This window comes from Condylostylus longicornis, unplaced genomic scaffold, assembly GCF_029603195.1.
Source record: "Condylostylus longicornis isolate FDR11 unplaced genomic scaffold, ASM2960319v2 ptg000036l, whole genome shotgun sequence".
NCBI lineage: Eukaryota > Metazoa > Arthropoda > Insecta > Diptera > Dolichopodidae > Condylostylus > Condylostylus longicornis.
Genome location: NW_026578005.1, coordinates 1,392,641 through 1,409,796, shown reverse-complemented (window position 1 = coordinate 1,409,796; position 17,156 = coordinate 1,392,641). Strand labels below are relative to the sequence as shown.

At 24.2% G+C, this 17,156-nt stretch overlaps 3 protein-coding genes across 6 annotated transcripts; all 3 read left to right on the top strand.

Moving 5' to 3' along the window:
- Positions 1 to 423: 423 nt before the first annotated feature.
- On the top strand, positions 424 to 9,508 carry LOC129608789 (solute carrier family 52, riboflavin transporter, member 3-A). Of its 3 annotated transcripts, none has more exons than XM_055520513.1 (6): positions 435 to 548; positions 4,502 to 4,802; positions 6,941 to 7,623; positions 7,800 to 8,332; positions 8,402 to 8,501; positions 8,571 to 9,508. In XM_055520513.1, the coding sequence occupies exons 2-6, from the start codon at positions 4,693 to 4,695 to the stop codon at positions 8,663 to 8,665; spliced, it is 1,521 nt and encodes a 506-aa protein (XP_055376488.1). In that variant the 5' UTR covers positions 435 to 548; positions 4,502 to 4,692; the 3' UTR covers positions 8,666 to 9,508. The 3 variants fall into 3 exon arrangements, with proteins under 3 accessions (XP_055376490.1, XP_055376488.1, XP_055376489.1); XM_055520514.1 differs by lacking the exon at positions 435 to 548 and adding an exon at positions 3,932 to 3,959; XM_055520515.1 differs by lacking the exon at positions 4,502 to 4,802 and having other exon boundaries at positions 424 to 548.
- LOC129608788 (glycine--tRNA ligase) lies at positions 902 to 3,383 on the top strand. Its single transcript, XM_055520512.1, has one exon. It carries the CDS (start codon positions 1,068 to 1,070, stop codon positions 3,270 to 3,272), a length of 2,205 nt encoding a protein of 734 aa, XP_055376487.1. The 5' UTR covers positions 902 to 1,067; the 3' UTR covers positions 3,273 to 3,383.
- Positions 9,509 to 10,546: 1,038 nt separating the features above from the next.
- On the top strand, positions 10,547 to 16,783 carry LOC129608790 (solute carrier family 52, riboflavin transporter, member 3-like). 2 transcript variants are annotated; one of them, XM_055520516.1, is made up of 6 exons: positions 10,802 to 10,830; positions 13,022 to 13,126; positions 14,580 to 15,253; positions 15,409 to 15,944; positions 16,007 to 16,106; positions 16,213 to 16,783. In XM_055520516.1, exons 2-6 carry the CDS (start codon positions 13,080 to 13,082, stop codon positions 16,305 to 16,307), a joined length of 1,452 nt encoding a protein of 483 aa, XP_055376491.1. In that variant the 5' UTR covers positions 10,802 to 10,830; positions 13,022 to 13,079; the 3' UTR covers positions 16,308 to 16,783. The 2 variants fall into 2 exon arrangements, with proteins under 2 accessions (XP_055376492.1, XP_055376491.1); XM_055520517.1 differs by lacking the exon at positions 13,022 to 13,126 and having other exon boundaries at positions 10,547 to 10,830.
- The last annotated feature ends 373 nt before the right edge of the window (positions 16,784 to 17,156 follow it).

Here is a 17,156-nt window from a genome sequence, read left to right as displayed (position 1 = left end):
TTATCTGTCGCAATATAATTTCTAAAAGAACTTTGAATAGAGTTCAGGTTTTGTTTACATGTTATTACCAGATAATTTTTATTACTTATTAGAATTATAATATTTTATTATCAAGGGTATTTTGTTTCTTCAAATTTAAATTACTTATTTTATATTAAATAAATGGAGTGGTATACTATATGGCATACTATACGACACTTATAAAATTTCTTAATTTAGTTTGCGGTAAGGCCACTAGGTGTTGATGGCCATCAAACACTTGAAAACAATATCGAATCGAACCAAAAATTCACAACCCTATAGTCCTCTTACAGAAACTGCAAGCTGCTATTTAACAGCTGTTTTTACAATATTTCAAAGCATAATTTAGAATGATGATTACAAAACAAATTGTTGTAATATAAATTTAGATTATCATCATTTGTTTAAGGTCTCGAAACTTAATTTATTTATTTTTTTTCTTTTAAAGTGTTAGTAGTTTCTTACAAAAGTAGTAATAAGAGTTTCATTCCATGTCAATAATTTTTAAACGGATAGTAATATTAAAGGTAAGGTACTTGTATTAGTCTTTAACAAATTTGTTTTATAGATTCAAAATAACTAGATTATTTTTTCATAAAATACATATGTAACTACATCTTTGACGGATTTCTTATAAAAGAAGTTTTCAATTAAATATTAAAAACAAGAGTTAATACAAAACTTGCATAACCAGTTAAAACTTAAATTTTACTATTTAAACAATTTCGTAAATTAAAAATAAATAGCAACATTATAAAACATTTATATTGATATACTAAAAAGTTTTAAAAATTTTATTTACGTGGAAAAAATTAAATTTAATTATTGCAGAATGGTATATTTACATTAAATTTGTGTGCATTAGTGTTTGCAGGCGAAATTAAGTGTAATAAATGAGAACTGACACGTGTTGTTCATATAAGAAACGTCTAAAATATCATTGACATTTGTGCAGTCATCACATCACAACTTTCCTTTAGTGCTTCTGCTTAGCTAATAGTTAAGGTTGAAAAATAATTTTTCACACTTTCATTCGTAAAGTTTACATGTCCGGAGTATTTTCTAAAATTGTAAAATTAAGTAAATACATCAAATTTAAAGCTGTTCTCTGTAATAATAGTGTGCATATCACGCTTAACAACGCATATAATTGCAGAACATATTCGAATTGGGGTTCCAAAAAAAGCAAACGTAATATAAAATTACAACTTTTTAAAATGACTAATCCAGAAGCTGAAATTGTTTTACAACCGTTGAGAATTTCAGTTCAAGATCAAGGTAATTTAGTTCGCAAATTAAAAGAATGTGGTGCACCAGAGATTGATGTAAAAAAGGCAGTATTGGAACTGAAAGCAAGAAAAAAAGTATTGGAAGATAAGGAATTAGAACTTGCACCTAAATCAGCCACTTTTGATCGTGCTAGACTTGAAGATTTACTAAAACGACGATTTTTCTACGATCAAAGTTTTGCTATTTATGGTGGAGTAACTGGCCAATATGATTTCGGTCCAATGGGATGTGCATTAAAATCGAATATTTTAAATTTATGGAGAAAATTTTTTGTTTTAGAAGAGCAAATGTTAGAAGTTGATTGCTCAATTTTAACTCCAGAACCAGTACTCAAAGCGTCTGGACATGTGGACCGTTTTGCGGATTTGATGGTTAAAGACCTAAAGAATGGTGAATGTTTCCGTCTTGACCATTTAATTAAAAATCATTTAGAAAAATTGATGTCGGGCAAAGATGTATTACAAGAAACGAAAAATGAATACGAAGATATTATTGTAAAACTAGATGGTATGACTCCAGAGGAAATAAATAACGTATTTAGAAAGTTTGATATTAAATCACCAATAACTGGAAATGATCTGTCTGATGCAATTGAATTTAATTTAATGTTTTCAACTCAAATTGGCCCGACTGGATTAGTAAAAGGTTTTTTAAGACCAGAAACAGCTCAGGGAATATTTGTTAACTTTAAGCGCTTGCTTGAATTTAATCAAGGAAAATTACCATTCGCAGCAGCACAAATTGGCAATGCATTTAGAAACGAAATCTCTCCAAGATCTGGTTTGATTAGGGTTCGAGAATTTACGATGGCTGAAATTGAGCATTTTTGCGATCCGAATAAAAAGGATCACCCGAAATTTGTAGATGTTCGTTCCAGAAAAATTTTATTGTATTCAGCTTGCAATCAAATGGATGGAAAAAGTGCTGAAATTGTTCCTATAGGAGAAGCCGTTGACAAAAAACTTGTCGCTAATGAAACATTAGGCTATTATATAGCACGTATTCATGAATTTTTATTGAAAATTGGAATAAAATCAGACCGTTTAAGATTTCGCCAACATATGAACAATGAAATGGCTCATTATGCATGTGACTGTTGGGATGCTGAATGCTTAACGAGCTACGGATGGATTGAATGTGTTGGGTGTGCCGATCGTTCAGCTTACGACCTAACGCAACATACCTCTGCTACAAATGTCAAGTTAACTGCTGAAAAAAAACTTCCAGAACCTAAAACCATAGACGAAATAAAAGTTGTACCAAACAAGGCTGCAATTGGAAAAGCATTTAAAAAAGACTCGAAATATATTGTAGATTTATTATCCAAGCTTTCACTTAATCAAGTAGATGAGATTAAAAGTGAATTACATTCGAAAAGTTCGTATAGTCTCGTAACAACAGAAGGTCCGTCATATACTTTAACCAATGAAATGATTTCTGTTGAAAACTCTAGACGTACTGTTCATGTAGAAGAAATAACTCCAAGTGTTATTGAACCATCTTTCGGTATTGGTCGTATAATGTATTCTTTATTAGAACAAAGTTTTGAAATGCGTGAAAATGATGAACAAAGATGTTATCTAACCTTACCAGCCATTATTGCACCTATTAAGTGCTCTATTTTGCCGTTAAGTAACAATCCGGAATTCAATCCATTTGTAAAAGAATTATCAACCATTCTTTCACGTTTGCAAATTTCATATAAAGTCGATGATTCTAGTGGATCAATTGGCAGAAGGTATGCACGTACCGATGAAATAGCAATTCCTTATGGAATTACTATAGATTTCGATACCATCAAATCTAATACAGTTACATTACGAGAACGTGATTCGATGAAACAAGTGCGCCTTGCGATTGAAGAGATTGGTGAAAATCTTAACAACCTATGCAACGGACAAGAAACTTGGAATAAAATAATGGAAAAATATCCCTTATTCGAACAACAAGAATCAAAATAAAAAATTTGAAAAAAAAAAATTAAGAAAATAGTTGAAGCACTCAATTTAAAATAACTGATTTGTGAAATTTATTTAAATACATGCATTAAAATTATTTAAATTAAAAAAGTACACATACCTGTTTTTTAATTTAGCTATTGAAAGTTTGCAAATGTTACTTTGACTGTTTTATAGTGAAAAAGCTTGTTCGCTAATATTGAGTCTAAACCTTTATTACGTTTGATCACATTTATTGTATCTATCGTTCTTCTTATAACTCACATAAAAATTTTCAGTTTATATGGGCATCAATTAAATTATGCATATGGTTATACAAAGAACAGTACATATTTTGGCATAAATTTCCCAAAGGTCAATAAAAAATCAAACGTACCTTACATTTAAACGAACACAAAGAAAATATCAACGTATAAACATATACGAATTAAGCTATATTATTTCATATATGTAATATTCTTGATTGAAATCAATTAAACCTTATTTATATTTTGTGCCAGTGTACAAAAACTTCTTCCATCATCCCAAAAAAAAACTTAGTTTTATTTTGCAGCGCAACTATAATTTAACTAAAATTCTAATCGATATCGGAAGAAAAAAGTCATAGTTATTTGATTGCGAAACTGATTGCAGTATGAAAATATTAAATGAAATCATTGATATTGGTTTTTTTTTTTATAAAGTATCTTAGTACGTACAAGGCATGAGTTTTAAATATTTTGGTTAACCAATATAAAATAAAGTTTTATCACCCACAAATTCTGTTTAAAACGTGGTGAATACTTCTTAAATATCTCGTTTCTTAATTCTGTGATTTGCTTTTTAATTAATGAGGAAAAAAAATGCAATATTATTGATCTTCATAAAAATTTAAAACAATAAATATAAAGATAAATAAAAGAAACCTTTCGAAGTTTTATTATTTCTTATAATATAATAATTTTTACAATTTATTGTTCGTTAGCATGCAAAATGCAAGAAAATATCTTGTGGAAAAAAGTGGTTCAGTTTTCTTACGTTTTAAATTCTGCATGAAATTACCATAACTTAATGGTTAAAATTTTATATAATATGTATTAGATAAATACCAGTAATAGATACTGCATCATTAATATTAATTCATAAAATGTTTGAGATTTTAATTAAAAATTCATAAATACTGTAACGAACGTTAATAAATATACTAACGTTAATAAAATTTATATAAAAATAATTTTCTTTTTTACTAATAGATGAGAATTCTACCATTAAATTAACGATAAGGTTTTCTATAATAAAATAATAGAAGATAATATTACAAATAAAAAATAGATATAAGTAAATGTTACTGTAACTATATATATAAACGGTGTTTCTCAATATCTGCGAATAACATTATTATTATTAAAACCATATTATTTATAAAAAAAAATATATACAATAAATGATGGATAATAAACACAACAATTACGACCAACATGATTCTGATATCTACTTAAATAGCTCAGTTCGACAAAACAGTTTATACGAATCAGACGTGGATTTTATTATAAGGTAATTCTTAAAAGTTTTTTTTAGTTATTTGATAAGCTAATGCAGTAATTTAGCATAAAAAATTCAAATTGAGACCATTGAAAATTTAACACGCTCACAATGATATATAACTCTATCACTTATGCAAAATATTTTATTTGATTTTTTCATTTAAGTTCTAGAATCTCTTTAGAAATTTAGTTTGTATCTGTCCTTTCAATAATGGTGCATTTATTGTCGGAAAATTTTCATTTATTTATAAGATTTATTAAACTTGCAATTGCAATACATATTTCAATTTCCGTTATTTCACCATAAAGAACGATGATATAAATTCAGAAAATTCCATCGAAATTATAAATATAGCAAAGCCGGAATGGTAGTAACTTGATATGCAGATGTCAATAAATATACTGTTGTTATATATAAAAGAACGAATAGCCAAATCCAAATTCCAATTTAATTCAAAATTACTGCCATAAATTGTCATAAGAATCGATAGATGGCATACGTTTTTAAACACAAACAAAAAAACATTCGAAAATACCCAAAATTTATCAATATTCAAGTATTTCATCTGTACAGGGTGATTCACTAATCAAAGGTTTAACTTAATACATCTCAACTCTTATAAATCTCAATGGTTACCGAGATACAGATATTTTAACGGATTTCCAGAAAATTTCTACTTGCCCGAATTTTTTTGCCTAACTGTTTTAAATTAAGTTTAATAAATTTTAATAAAATAATTATTTGCAATATTTTGTTGTATTATATTTTAATTATAATATTATATGGATTAAAATAAACCAATTAAGAAATATAATTCTAAATCTCATGTAAATATTTTTTTTTAATTATAATATTAGTTTCAAAAAAAAAAGAATATGAATAAATTCTTATCATTAAATGCATCATCATTTTATATACAATAATTTCAAACATAAATTGTATTTTTTTATTAATATTTTTAGTGCACATTCACATACTTTTATTATTATATTATGCTTACCTTTATTTTCTAAACGTCATAATGAATCTAACTTCTATCATTTTTATTAATATTTATTGATGTACATTGTACTTAGTAGGGCCATAATAGTTATCTTTCACTAATAAAATTTTGTAATTAAATTTTTATGAAATTTATTGGTTCCTGCAACAAAAGTGAATTAACTTAAAAAATGAACGATTTCGGGAATATTGAAAAAAAAATTGCTGTCAATTAAAGTACATGTACTCGTATATATGTATGTATATGTACATGAATATAAAATTTAAATCAATTTGCATAATAAAGGGGCTAATTAAATCCAACTTTAATATTATTCACTTACAGTATATTTGAAGTTTTTAATATAGGCTTGAAACCTGAAAATAGCATTTTTTGAGTTAATTCCCTTCAGCCGAGTTCGATATATGGCAGTGCTGTTAGCCACTAAATTATTAAGATTTAGAATTACATATGTACATATATATTATAAAACATTCTATTTTTTTTAATTTAATTTAAGTAGTTCATTAAGCAGCACAAAATTTGTCATTACTATAGATTTAAAGAAAAAATAAGTTTTGTATATCAAAGCACCTTTTATTGCAAATTATAAAATTAAAAAAAAAAATATTTTCCAAATGGATTTCTAAAAAATTTAAATGCACAAATGACTACAACTAATAAATTTCTCTCAAAATATTTATTTGATTTGAAGTCCTGTACAATTAAGCTAGAATTTAATATTTATTGCTTATATTTTCCTTTGTTGCTTTCAGAAATTTAAAAGGGTAAGGAATTGATTTATTAATTTAAGATTTTTTAACAATTTGAATTTTGATAAATCTTTTTTAAAAATTTGGGACGAAGAAAAAAATTTTATTTGTATTAAATATACTAACATATTTCAAAATTTACATTTAGTTTTCAATTTATAAAATTTCCCACATTAGTAGAAACGTATTCAAAATTGTCGGATTATCTTTAGTTACAATATTTTTGGTTTTTGAAATTTTGTGTTTTTGCTTATTTTTTGGAATTAAATATTTTTTAGTTATCACTGTTACGATTACATAGAATATTTATATTTTATTAGAAATTAATATAACCACAATGTACATAAATACATACATATATAATTTTTTCTCTTTTCATTTTCAATTAACAGCAATAGCAAAAACAACATTAGACAAAGTAATATAAATTTAGAGCTCACCGAGAATACGTCACTATTAAATCGAAATATGAGAGAAAAGTTTACAAAGCTAAAAAATGCATTTAGAAATCGTAATATAATTGTTGATATATTATCAATATTTTTTGGGATAGCAGCTTGGATTGGTATTAATTCAGTATTTGTACAATTACCATTATTAGTTGAAAATGCACCCGAAAGTTGGAGTTTACCATCATATGTTGTTGTTATTGTACAAATTGGTAATATTGGACCAATCATTTACACATTATTACATAAAATATATCCTCAAAAAATACGTGATGCTTACATGATATATATTGTATTAATAATTGGTACAATATCAGCATTACTTACATCATTTCTCTATAATAAAACAATGTATATCAATGATAAAGAATATAGTATAGCATTATTTATATTGGTATTCTTTTTGGCATTAAATGGTTGTACAAGTTCTGTTTTATTTATGCCATATATGGGAAGATTTCGTGCAATATATCTAATTACATATTTAATTGGAGAAGGAATGAGTGGCTTTTTACCAAGTATTGTGGCATTAATTCAAGGTGTTGGTGGTAACACAAAATGTATAGAAGTGAATACAACAAATGGTACAACAATATATGAAAAGTATACCCCACCGCCATTATTTGGTAAGTTAATATTTTTGTGATTTAATTTTCAACGCTCCTCAAAATCTTAATATTTTTTTTTATATTCATACCAAAATTTTATAATACAAAAACAACTTAGTACAGAGAATAATTTTAAAATTAATATCATTTGCATAAATTTTTTAAATATAAAAATAGCTATTTATTTAATTTAGGAACCTCGGATTTCTTCATTTTTGTATTTTCATTAATGTTATGTAGCAGTATTGGTTTTACACTGCTTGATAATTTAAACATTTGTAAAAGAGAATATGCTGCTGTTAAAATCAATCACGGAAATCACTATGAATATGAGAGCTCCGATGTTTTAGAAGGAAATGTTATTGAAGAAACTAAGGCTAACGATAATGTATCAATAAATTGCAAAAAAAACATAACACCAAAAGAATACAAATTACTCTTATTATTAATTGCTATTGTATGTATGTTTGGTAATGGTATAATACCAAGCGTTCAGTCATATTCTTGTCTACCCTACGGGAACATTATTTACCATTTAACAGTAGTTTTTACTTCTATTGCTAACCCATTAGCATGTTTTTTGGCAGTTTTCTTACAACATACATCAGTTAAATTAATATTAATTCTGTGTGGAATTGCAAGTGTCATTGCCAGTTATTGTTTATCAACGGCAATTTTAAGTCCAGAACCCCCTTTATTTGATACACTGGGTGGTGGAATTATTATTGTAAGTACAAAAATCTTATGCAATTTTTATACCAAATTCTAAATTTAATTTATTCGTAATTTTATTAAGGTAATTGCATGGGCTATACTCGTGGGACTCGTTAGTTATATCAAACTGTCAATAACTGCTGTAATGAGATTGCAAGCCGGAAAATCTTTAGTATTGACAGGTATACATTAAAAAAAGTTATACTAATTATGAAGTTTATCTTACATATGTATGTATCTATTTTTTTTAGGCGCAATATCTCAAGCTGGTTCTGCTGTTGGATCAATTTGTATATTCTTTTTAATCAACTACACACAAATATTTGTATCATATGAGCCCTGTTAATTTTTAAATTCAATAAGAAAACTGGAACTATTACAAATTAAAATAGTTAGTAAATTTTAAATTATTTTATTTTATAAAATAAAAATTTTGCAAATGAATGATAAATGGTGATTAAATGTAATTAATAATTATAAAATGATAGATAAAATGTTGATTTATCAAGTTTTAAGTTATTTTATCTGCAAAAACATTTGTAAAGTTTTTACTAAATGTACAAAAACTTTCATTAGCCAAATTATAGGACTCAATAGACCTTTTTTAATTATAATCATTGTAAAAGTAAACTTTAAGTGTGTTGAAGAATACACAAAATTCGAGAACAAAGTAAGCAGAAAAAGAGAATTCACATAAGATCAATTCCAAATAAAAAACGACAAATAAAATTAGAATAAAAACCTTAAAAGTTAAGTTATAAAATAATGAGAATTTAGATTTTTTTAAGTAAATATAAAAAAAACAACTTCTTTAAGGGATTGGAAAAATTTCGAAACAAAAAAAGAAAAAAGTTCTTTGAAATTACTTTATTAGGTGATGGAGTACGCAACCGAAAACATTCGCGGAAATAGGAACCATTAAAAAATCTAAAATTCTATTTTCTCAAAAATATTATAGCAAATTTATTGATTATTATTCGTTATGTAGTTTTAATTTAAAAAAAATAATGTAATTATTAAATTAATATAGATGAATTTTTACATAAAAATTTAAAATCATTATTGTTATTTACATAGTTTTCAAATTTTTACAATATACTCAAATTAGGTCAAGTGAAATTTTAATATTTAAGTTTTTTTTATAAATAAATTAAGTATTTTTTTTTAATTTTTGTTAAAAAGAGTTGTATAAAATACGATTTTCATTAACAGAAATTGGTTTAAATAGTTTATACAACAAGATTTAGTTATGTTTTAATTGAAAATAAAATATTAAATAATAAATATTTTATTTTGAATTAAGTAAGATTATATATTACATTTTTTTTTCTTCGATTCTCAATAAAGAAATAAAAAAAAGTTGACACGTTAATAGAAACAATATATTATTTTATTTTATTTATTTTAATGAAATTATTTATCAATGAAACTAAGATCTTCATAAGGATCAAAAATAAGTATGTATGTACCTACTAAGTGTATATTTAAGTAAAGTTTGTACGTTCATATGTAATATATTTGTATGTATTTTTTGGAATAAAATTTGAAAATAATTCTAGTGTAACCTACATAAAATATCAATTTCAAGTTTTGATTTCAAATATAATTGTAATAAATGACTTCTACCAACCTTAACACATTTAGTTTTTATCAATAAAAAGAAATTAAGAAATAGATAGATTGAATAATTTAAATTTACATATTTAATAAGAAAATTTATTTATGGTATTTAATTTAAATTTGGAATTTGAAAGTTAAAATTTTAAGGTTTCTTTATAACAATTTTTATATTATTTTATATTTTTTTTTATATTATAATACTAATCGCGTCTATTTATTTGCACCATGTTTTAAAACATATTTTCTTAAAAATATTTCAGTGTTTTTATTTAAAGTTTAACTTATTTAAATTAAAAAATTTGCGATTTATTACAAAGTTTAAAAACTAAAATGTGATTTAAGTTATAATTGAAAAATTGTTTTTCTATGCTCTTAAATTGTAATCGTGATTTTTGAAATTTTTACTTTATATTATTCTTTTTATTAAAAATGGTATATTTATTCCCTTGGAAGTTATTCAAATAGTAAAAATATTTAATTTTTATTTGAAATATAATACAATTATCACTAATTTGGTGCTTAGTATTAAATATACTAATCATATATACACATTTCTTCTTTAAACTTAACGAGGACTCTAAAATAAAATTTATGATAAGATACAAAACTCTTAAACATTGAGATTATAAAATACACTTATACATATATGTACGTACATCTTTATTAAAATTATTTAAAACTGAATGAAATTGATAAATAGCAATAAATAACGAAAATCAAACAATGCGACTCATATGTTTCCAATGTCTAGTGAAACACTGTAGTTGGAAAAATCAATTTATTTGAATCAGACGTGAATTTCATTATATGTACGCTACTATAAAAATATTTTTTGATCGGTAAATGTTAAAAAAATTGAAATGTTTTGCAAAAAAAGGATATTTTAATTGTGTATGCAAAAGAGACACTTTGAGCAGTTTAACAAAATTAATTTTAGAGTTTAAAAAAAGAGAATATAATTTCAGAAAATTTGAAAACAAATTTATATTGTTAGTAAATTAAAATATTATCTAGACTTCCTTCAATAACAGTACTTTTTACTTAGATACTTAGATAACAATATTTATATATGTATGTATACTTTTTTGTGGCACATTTTTTTCCAAACAAACACCAATCTCAGTAAATTATTATTAATTATTTAAATTTAATTTATTAATAAAAAAAATTTTTGGAGTCAATTAATAGTTAAAGAAATTTATACATACATATTTTTAATTTATAATTAAATTACATTCATACTATTTCGTATAAGTACCTATAAATTATGGTAAATGTTTTAATAAGACTGCAATTAAATTATTGTTGAATGCTATAATATGTTTGAAGCAGATTATATAATATTTTTAAGTCTGCAAATTCAATAGGATTTTGTTCTAGTTAAATCAGATATAAAATATCTAAATATGGATTTAACAGAAAAGAAATTATAAATTCTAACACATCCGAACTTTTCTTATTTTACAAATAGAATGTTTACGAAACTACAGTGAAAATTTTTTGAATAAATTATCTTAAAAATTGAAATTAAAAGCCGTAATCGCATATGTATTTGACTCACTAGGTTTTCAAAGCTTATAAACAAAAAATAAATGTATGTATGTACTGAACAACTGAAACAAGAAAAATATATACATATCATATTAATATATGTATTTAAGTGCAAAACATTTTGTATTTTCTGTTCGGAAATGTTGTTACTTTAGAAAATACATTTCTTCTTGATGACTTCTTCAACAATATTTGGCATGTACTTTTTATAATAAAACTATACTTAAAATATAAAAACTTATTTCTTCAGAAATCTATAAAAAAAATTCTAATATTTAGTTAATAAACGTACACTAATAAAATTTTGAGAAAATTCGTAAGTTAAACAGATTATTTCAGTTTTCCTTCCGAAAATAATAATAAACATACATACATATGGATTTAAAGCCCCTTTTAAAGTCAAACCATAAATTTTACAAATACTCAACTGATTTTACTTTATTAGTCAATTTTAATTAGTTTATTACTTAATTTTATATATTTAATAATAATTAATATTCAATATAAGAAAATAATTTTTATAAAAGGCATAAGTCAAAATATACATATGTACATATCTTTTTCCAGATTAAAATAATTTATAATTTAAAATCAAAACTCTAAAAGATTTTCCAATACAAATTTAATATGAATGTTTTCCAACTATAAACAAAATTGAAAAAATTTATATTTAACAAATAACTTACATATTTATGTACGCAGAATTTTCTTATCTTTAATTTTTCAAACTTGCAAAATTAATCTATAGCCAGTAGATTATCTGTTGATCTTTTTTAAAATTGAAAAACTCGTTTATAAATTATAGCATTAAGTTTATTGATTTTAGAATTTAGCATTCATTGTTATTTGCTCATAACAATTAAGTTAAATTTTATTTCATTTATGTATATTTTGATAAAATGTAAAATTGTAGTTATGGTTATAAGAAATAGTTCATTTCAATTTCACATTTTATCTACTATTTATTTAAAATTTTTTTTTATTTATTTATTTATAAATGATCACAGCTCAAATATCATACCGTTCATAGATACCTAATTATGTAAATAAAAGATATGTGTGCCTTTTCTAAAATATTCATTTCAAAATTATGTTGGTACTGTGTCTCTCACCCAAATTAGGATGTCATTATTTGGCGGCATATTATTATAAGAACATCAAAAAGTGCATTATTTATTTTGAAATTCGCAATAGCTTAGTAAAAATTTACTTCGATCAATAATAACCAAAGTTTTAAATTTTGAATATTCTGTTAATTTACGTAAATTTTTAATTTTTCTAATTTTTAGAATTACCTAAAATTGTGGAACCACAGTCCATGTATATGAACTTTTCCACATGTATATGACCTTTTATTTAATGTACATGTAATGGGTTTGATACTGATATGTTTGATACTGGCACGCTTGATACTGATATACCTAGTATAATAAATGATAAAAAACTTTTTTACTATATCTTCTTTACGGCAAAAATATAAAAACATTGAAATTTGTATTGCATATTTGCATATTATTAAAGAAAAAAATAGTTTTAGCTGAACACTCACGGCATATGTTTGTAGTTATCGTTTAATTATTTTTTTCACAATGGATGAATCGTCGTCTCCTGTTCTCTCTAACGTACTTCACGTGGAGTAAGTGTATACATATATGTAAATACATATGTGTTTAATTATAATACATATGTATATATGTACATTTATAACAATTATTTATGTACAAACTGTGGGTATGTATGTGTGTATTTATAATCTTGATTAAAATTTGTAAACATTAAAAAAATATTAAAATTTCTTTTTTTATAAATTTCAAAGCTGCTTTAATATAAAATAAAAAATGATTTTAGTTCTGTCCAAGATAGATATGTACATACATATGTATGTATTATTCATTATAATCTATCATTCGATACTTCATTAGAATGAGGATTGAACCTGTTCAAGATAATAATGTGCCAACATAAAATTGAAATAATATACATACATACATATGTTATTAATATTTTTTTTACAGGAGAAAAAAATACGGGAGAATTTTATTTCGAACAGACCTTTCATTCTAAGAATCAGAATTAACCAAAAAAATTACTCCCTTTTTGCAACAATAATTTTATGTGACGTGCGTACTAAAGGTATGAATTCGTCAGTCCATCCGTCTTTGAATATGTTTACAAAACTTCTTCACACTTGAGGATAAAAAGCAGAAATTTCATAAATAGATGTTTACTAGAAACATATTTCCATAGAAGAAATTTTTCACCTATCTATTAATAATTAATAATCTAAAACCCGTTTTTTTTTCAAATTTTTATTCCCTCCTGATTGTATGCAATCTTTGAAGCATTTTAGTTACGCAAAAAAGTAATTTACTCAATCTAATTAATTGTTTTTAACAGCAGTATTTTCACTTTTTGAAGGGAAAATTGCTACTTTACAAACCATTGGTTTTGGTCTAACTTTATTAATTTCATATTTGTATTTATATACATACGAGTATGTATGTTATATATGCTGAAATGTAGCATTATTATTTTGTAGTTTTCATTTGAATTATTATTTAAATTTAATTTAATCAATTGATTTACTTATTTATTTATCAATACCACAAAATACTAAATATGAAACTACTATTATAATTACATGTTTTTGAAATGAGTTGATTAAAAAAATGCTTTTATTCCATATAAAGTTAAGTTTTAAAAATTTTATTATTAAATTGAAGTTCCGAACGGTAGATTTTTCTTAATGTATGTATGAAAGATTAAAAACCTAAAGAATTTAAAAATATTTTTAAGTTCAGAATTACAAAAATATATTTTGCATGTGCTTGTACACAACCTAAAATCATCTTATAAAAAACTGAGTTAAGCAATAAGTTTTTCCTTTTTTAAATGATTTCGTGAATTATGAAATACATATGTATGTATATACACACAATATATCTACATATTTTTACGGTTCGATTGTAAGTCTTTAAGTACTAAAATCATTTTTCAATTTTCAAAAAATTTTACTGGAGAAAACTAATAAATTAAAATCTTTTTACTTTATATACATATTAATATATTCTATGTATATTAATTTATAGGAGCAATTACAAAAATATAAAAATTCCTTCAGAAGACAACGAGGACTCAACATTACTTAAGCAAAATATGAGAGAAAAATTTGTGAATTTTAAGAAATCACTTGAAAATCAAAATTTTATTGTAAATATATTATCAATATTTTTTGGAATAGCTGCATGGCTTGGGGTTAATTCAATATTTGTCCAATTACCGCTTATTGTTGAAACAGCTCCTGAAGGCTGGAATTTGCCGTCATATATTGTGGTTATAGTTCAACTTGGTAATATTGGACCAATAATTTATACATTACTAAATAAAATATACCCCCACAAAATAAAGGATGCATATATGATTTACGTTGTTTTAATAATTGGATCTATTTCAATATTACTTACGGCTTTTCTGTATAATAAAACGGTGAATATCAATGAAGTGGAATACAGTTTAGCACTACTTATATTGGTATTCTTCTTGGCACTTAACGCTTGTACAAGTTCTGTACTATTTATGCCATATATGGGAAGATTTCGTGCGGTTTACTTAATAATGTATTTAATAGGAGAAGGTTTAAGCGGTTTTTTATTAAGTATCGTTGCATTAATTCAAGGAATTGGTGGTAATTCAAAGTGTATAGAAGTGAATACGACAAATGGTGCAACAATATATGAAAAATATACCCCACCACCATTATTTGGTAAGTACTCAGATTTGATTTGGTTCTTATTTAACGACTTATATACATATTGTGTACTTCATGTATGTAATGTATAAGTACGACTTAGAACTTTATCATACAATTTATCTACATAATATATTTAAATACATATATTTTTTTTTCTTACAATTTAGCTACTTCGGATTTTTTTATTTTTGTGTTTTCATTAATGTTATGCTGCAGTATTGGTTTCACTTTACTTGATAACTTAAGTATTTGTAAAAAAGAATATGCAGCTGTTAAAATCAATCACGGAAATCACTATGAATATGATACCTCAGATATTTTAGAAGAAAATGTCAAAAAATCTAAATCCAATGAAAATATTGTTACTTCCACGAATACCAAAATAAATATTACATCAAAGCAGCACAAATTATTATTATTAATATTAGCTATTGTTTGTATGTTTGGTAACGGTATAATACCAAGCGTTCAATCATATTCTTGTCTACCCTATGGAAATATTATTTACCATTTAACAGTAGTTTTTACTTATATTGCAAGCCCACTGTCTTGTTTTTTGGCTATTTTTTTAAAACATACTTCTGTCAAATTAATATTAACATTGTCTGGAATTGTTACTATTGTTGCAAGTTATTGCTTAATTACAGCTATATTAAGTCCAAAGCCACCACTATTTGAAACATTAGGAGGAGGAATAATCATTGTAAGCGAATGAATTCAAATAATTTCTTTTGAGGCATGTGATTAGTTTAAATTTTGTTATAGATAGTTGCATGGACTTCATTCGTGGGTGTAGTTAGTTATATTAAGCTTTCAATAACAGCTATAATGAGATTACAAGCTGGGAAATCGTTAGTCTGGACAGGTAAAATTTTATGAAATATTTTAAGAAATAAGTTTTAACACTTAAAAAATTGAAAACTTATATTAGTGAAAATAATTTATTTTATCTACATATATTGTTTGTATAGGTGCAATATCACAAGCCGGATCTGCTGTTGGTTCAATTATTGGATTTTGTTTAATTAATTATACAAAAATATTTATCTCATCTGAACCATGTTGAATTTGAGTATTTATTTAATTAAATTTTTTAAAATAAGTGGTATTATACTAACATTGTATTACATGTAATTGTCAAACCCATTTATTTTACAAATTAAACTGTTTATTTATACCAAATTTATTTTATGGAAATACTTTCAGCATTGTTTAGGAAATAAATAAATAATTCAATGAGTATCTGAATATAAATCAAATATTTAATAATGGTTTATCATCCACATTTTGTCGATCGCGTCAATGAGGTGATTGAAATGTCTATCTAGTCATGTGCCTTCACTTTTCCATAATATAAATCAGTAAACTATCAATATCAACATACGATTAACAAAACAAAAAAATATCTATTCATGCGATGTCTTCAATGTCAAATTCATAAAATAAATATGATTCAACTATATTTCATATGGGAAGAAAAATAATAATAATGATGTTCATTACCTTTTGAAAAATATAATATTTGACAGTTTAATTAAAGCTTCTTATCAGCTCGTCTCGCAAAGTGAACACTATTTAGTTTTTAAACAATGCATGAATAAAATAATAATGCATAAATAAAAATGCATGACTTTGTCTTCAAAGGTTTTTTATTTTAATTTATTCATATAATATAGTAATATAAAAAAGAATTATTGAATCAATGTTTTATATATGTAATTATTTAAATTTCATATCTATTCTAAATATTGGCTTAAACATAAATCAATTTTTTTTTTCAATTTCTATTTTTGTAGCAAAGTTTAAGCAAAAGTATTGACATTAACAACGTACAAATGTTTGATTTCCATTTTCTTTTATTAATGAATTTTCACAATATGAAAATTTTTAGTAAAGAAAAACTTTTTAATCACAG

Coding starts and splice junctions, on each gene's coding strand:
- LOC129608789 (XM_055520513.1), top strand. CDS start 4,693: ATGATGGATAATAAACACAACAATTACGACCAACATGATTCTGATATC. Junction 8,333..8,401: donor TGGGTGGTGGAATTATTATT/GTAAGTACAAAA, acceptor AATTTTATTAAG/GTAATTGCATGGGCTATACT. Junction 8,502..8,570: donor AAAATCTTTAGTATTGACAG/GTATACATTAAA, acceptor TATTTTTTTTAG/GCGCAATATCTCAAGCTGGT.
- LOC129608788 (XM_055520512.1), top strand. CDS start 1,068: ATGTCCGGAGTATTTTCTAAAATTGTAAAATTAAGTAAATACATCAAA.
- LOC129608790 (XM_055520516.1), top strand. CDS start 13,080: ATGGATGAATCGTCGTCTCCTGTTCTCTCTAACGTACTTCACGTGGA. Junction 15,254..15,408: donor TACCCCACCACCATTATTTG/GTAAGTACTCAG, acceptor CTTACAATTTAG/CTACTTCGGATTTTTTTATT. Junction 16,107..16,212: donor GAAATCGTTAGTCTGGACAG/GTAAAATTTTAT, acceptor TTGTTTGTATAG/GTGCAATATCACAAGCCGGA.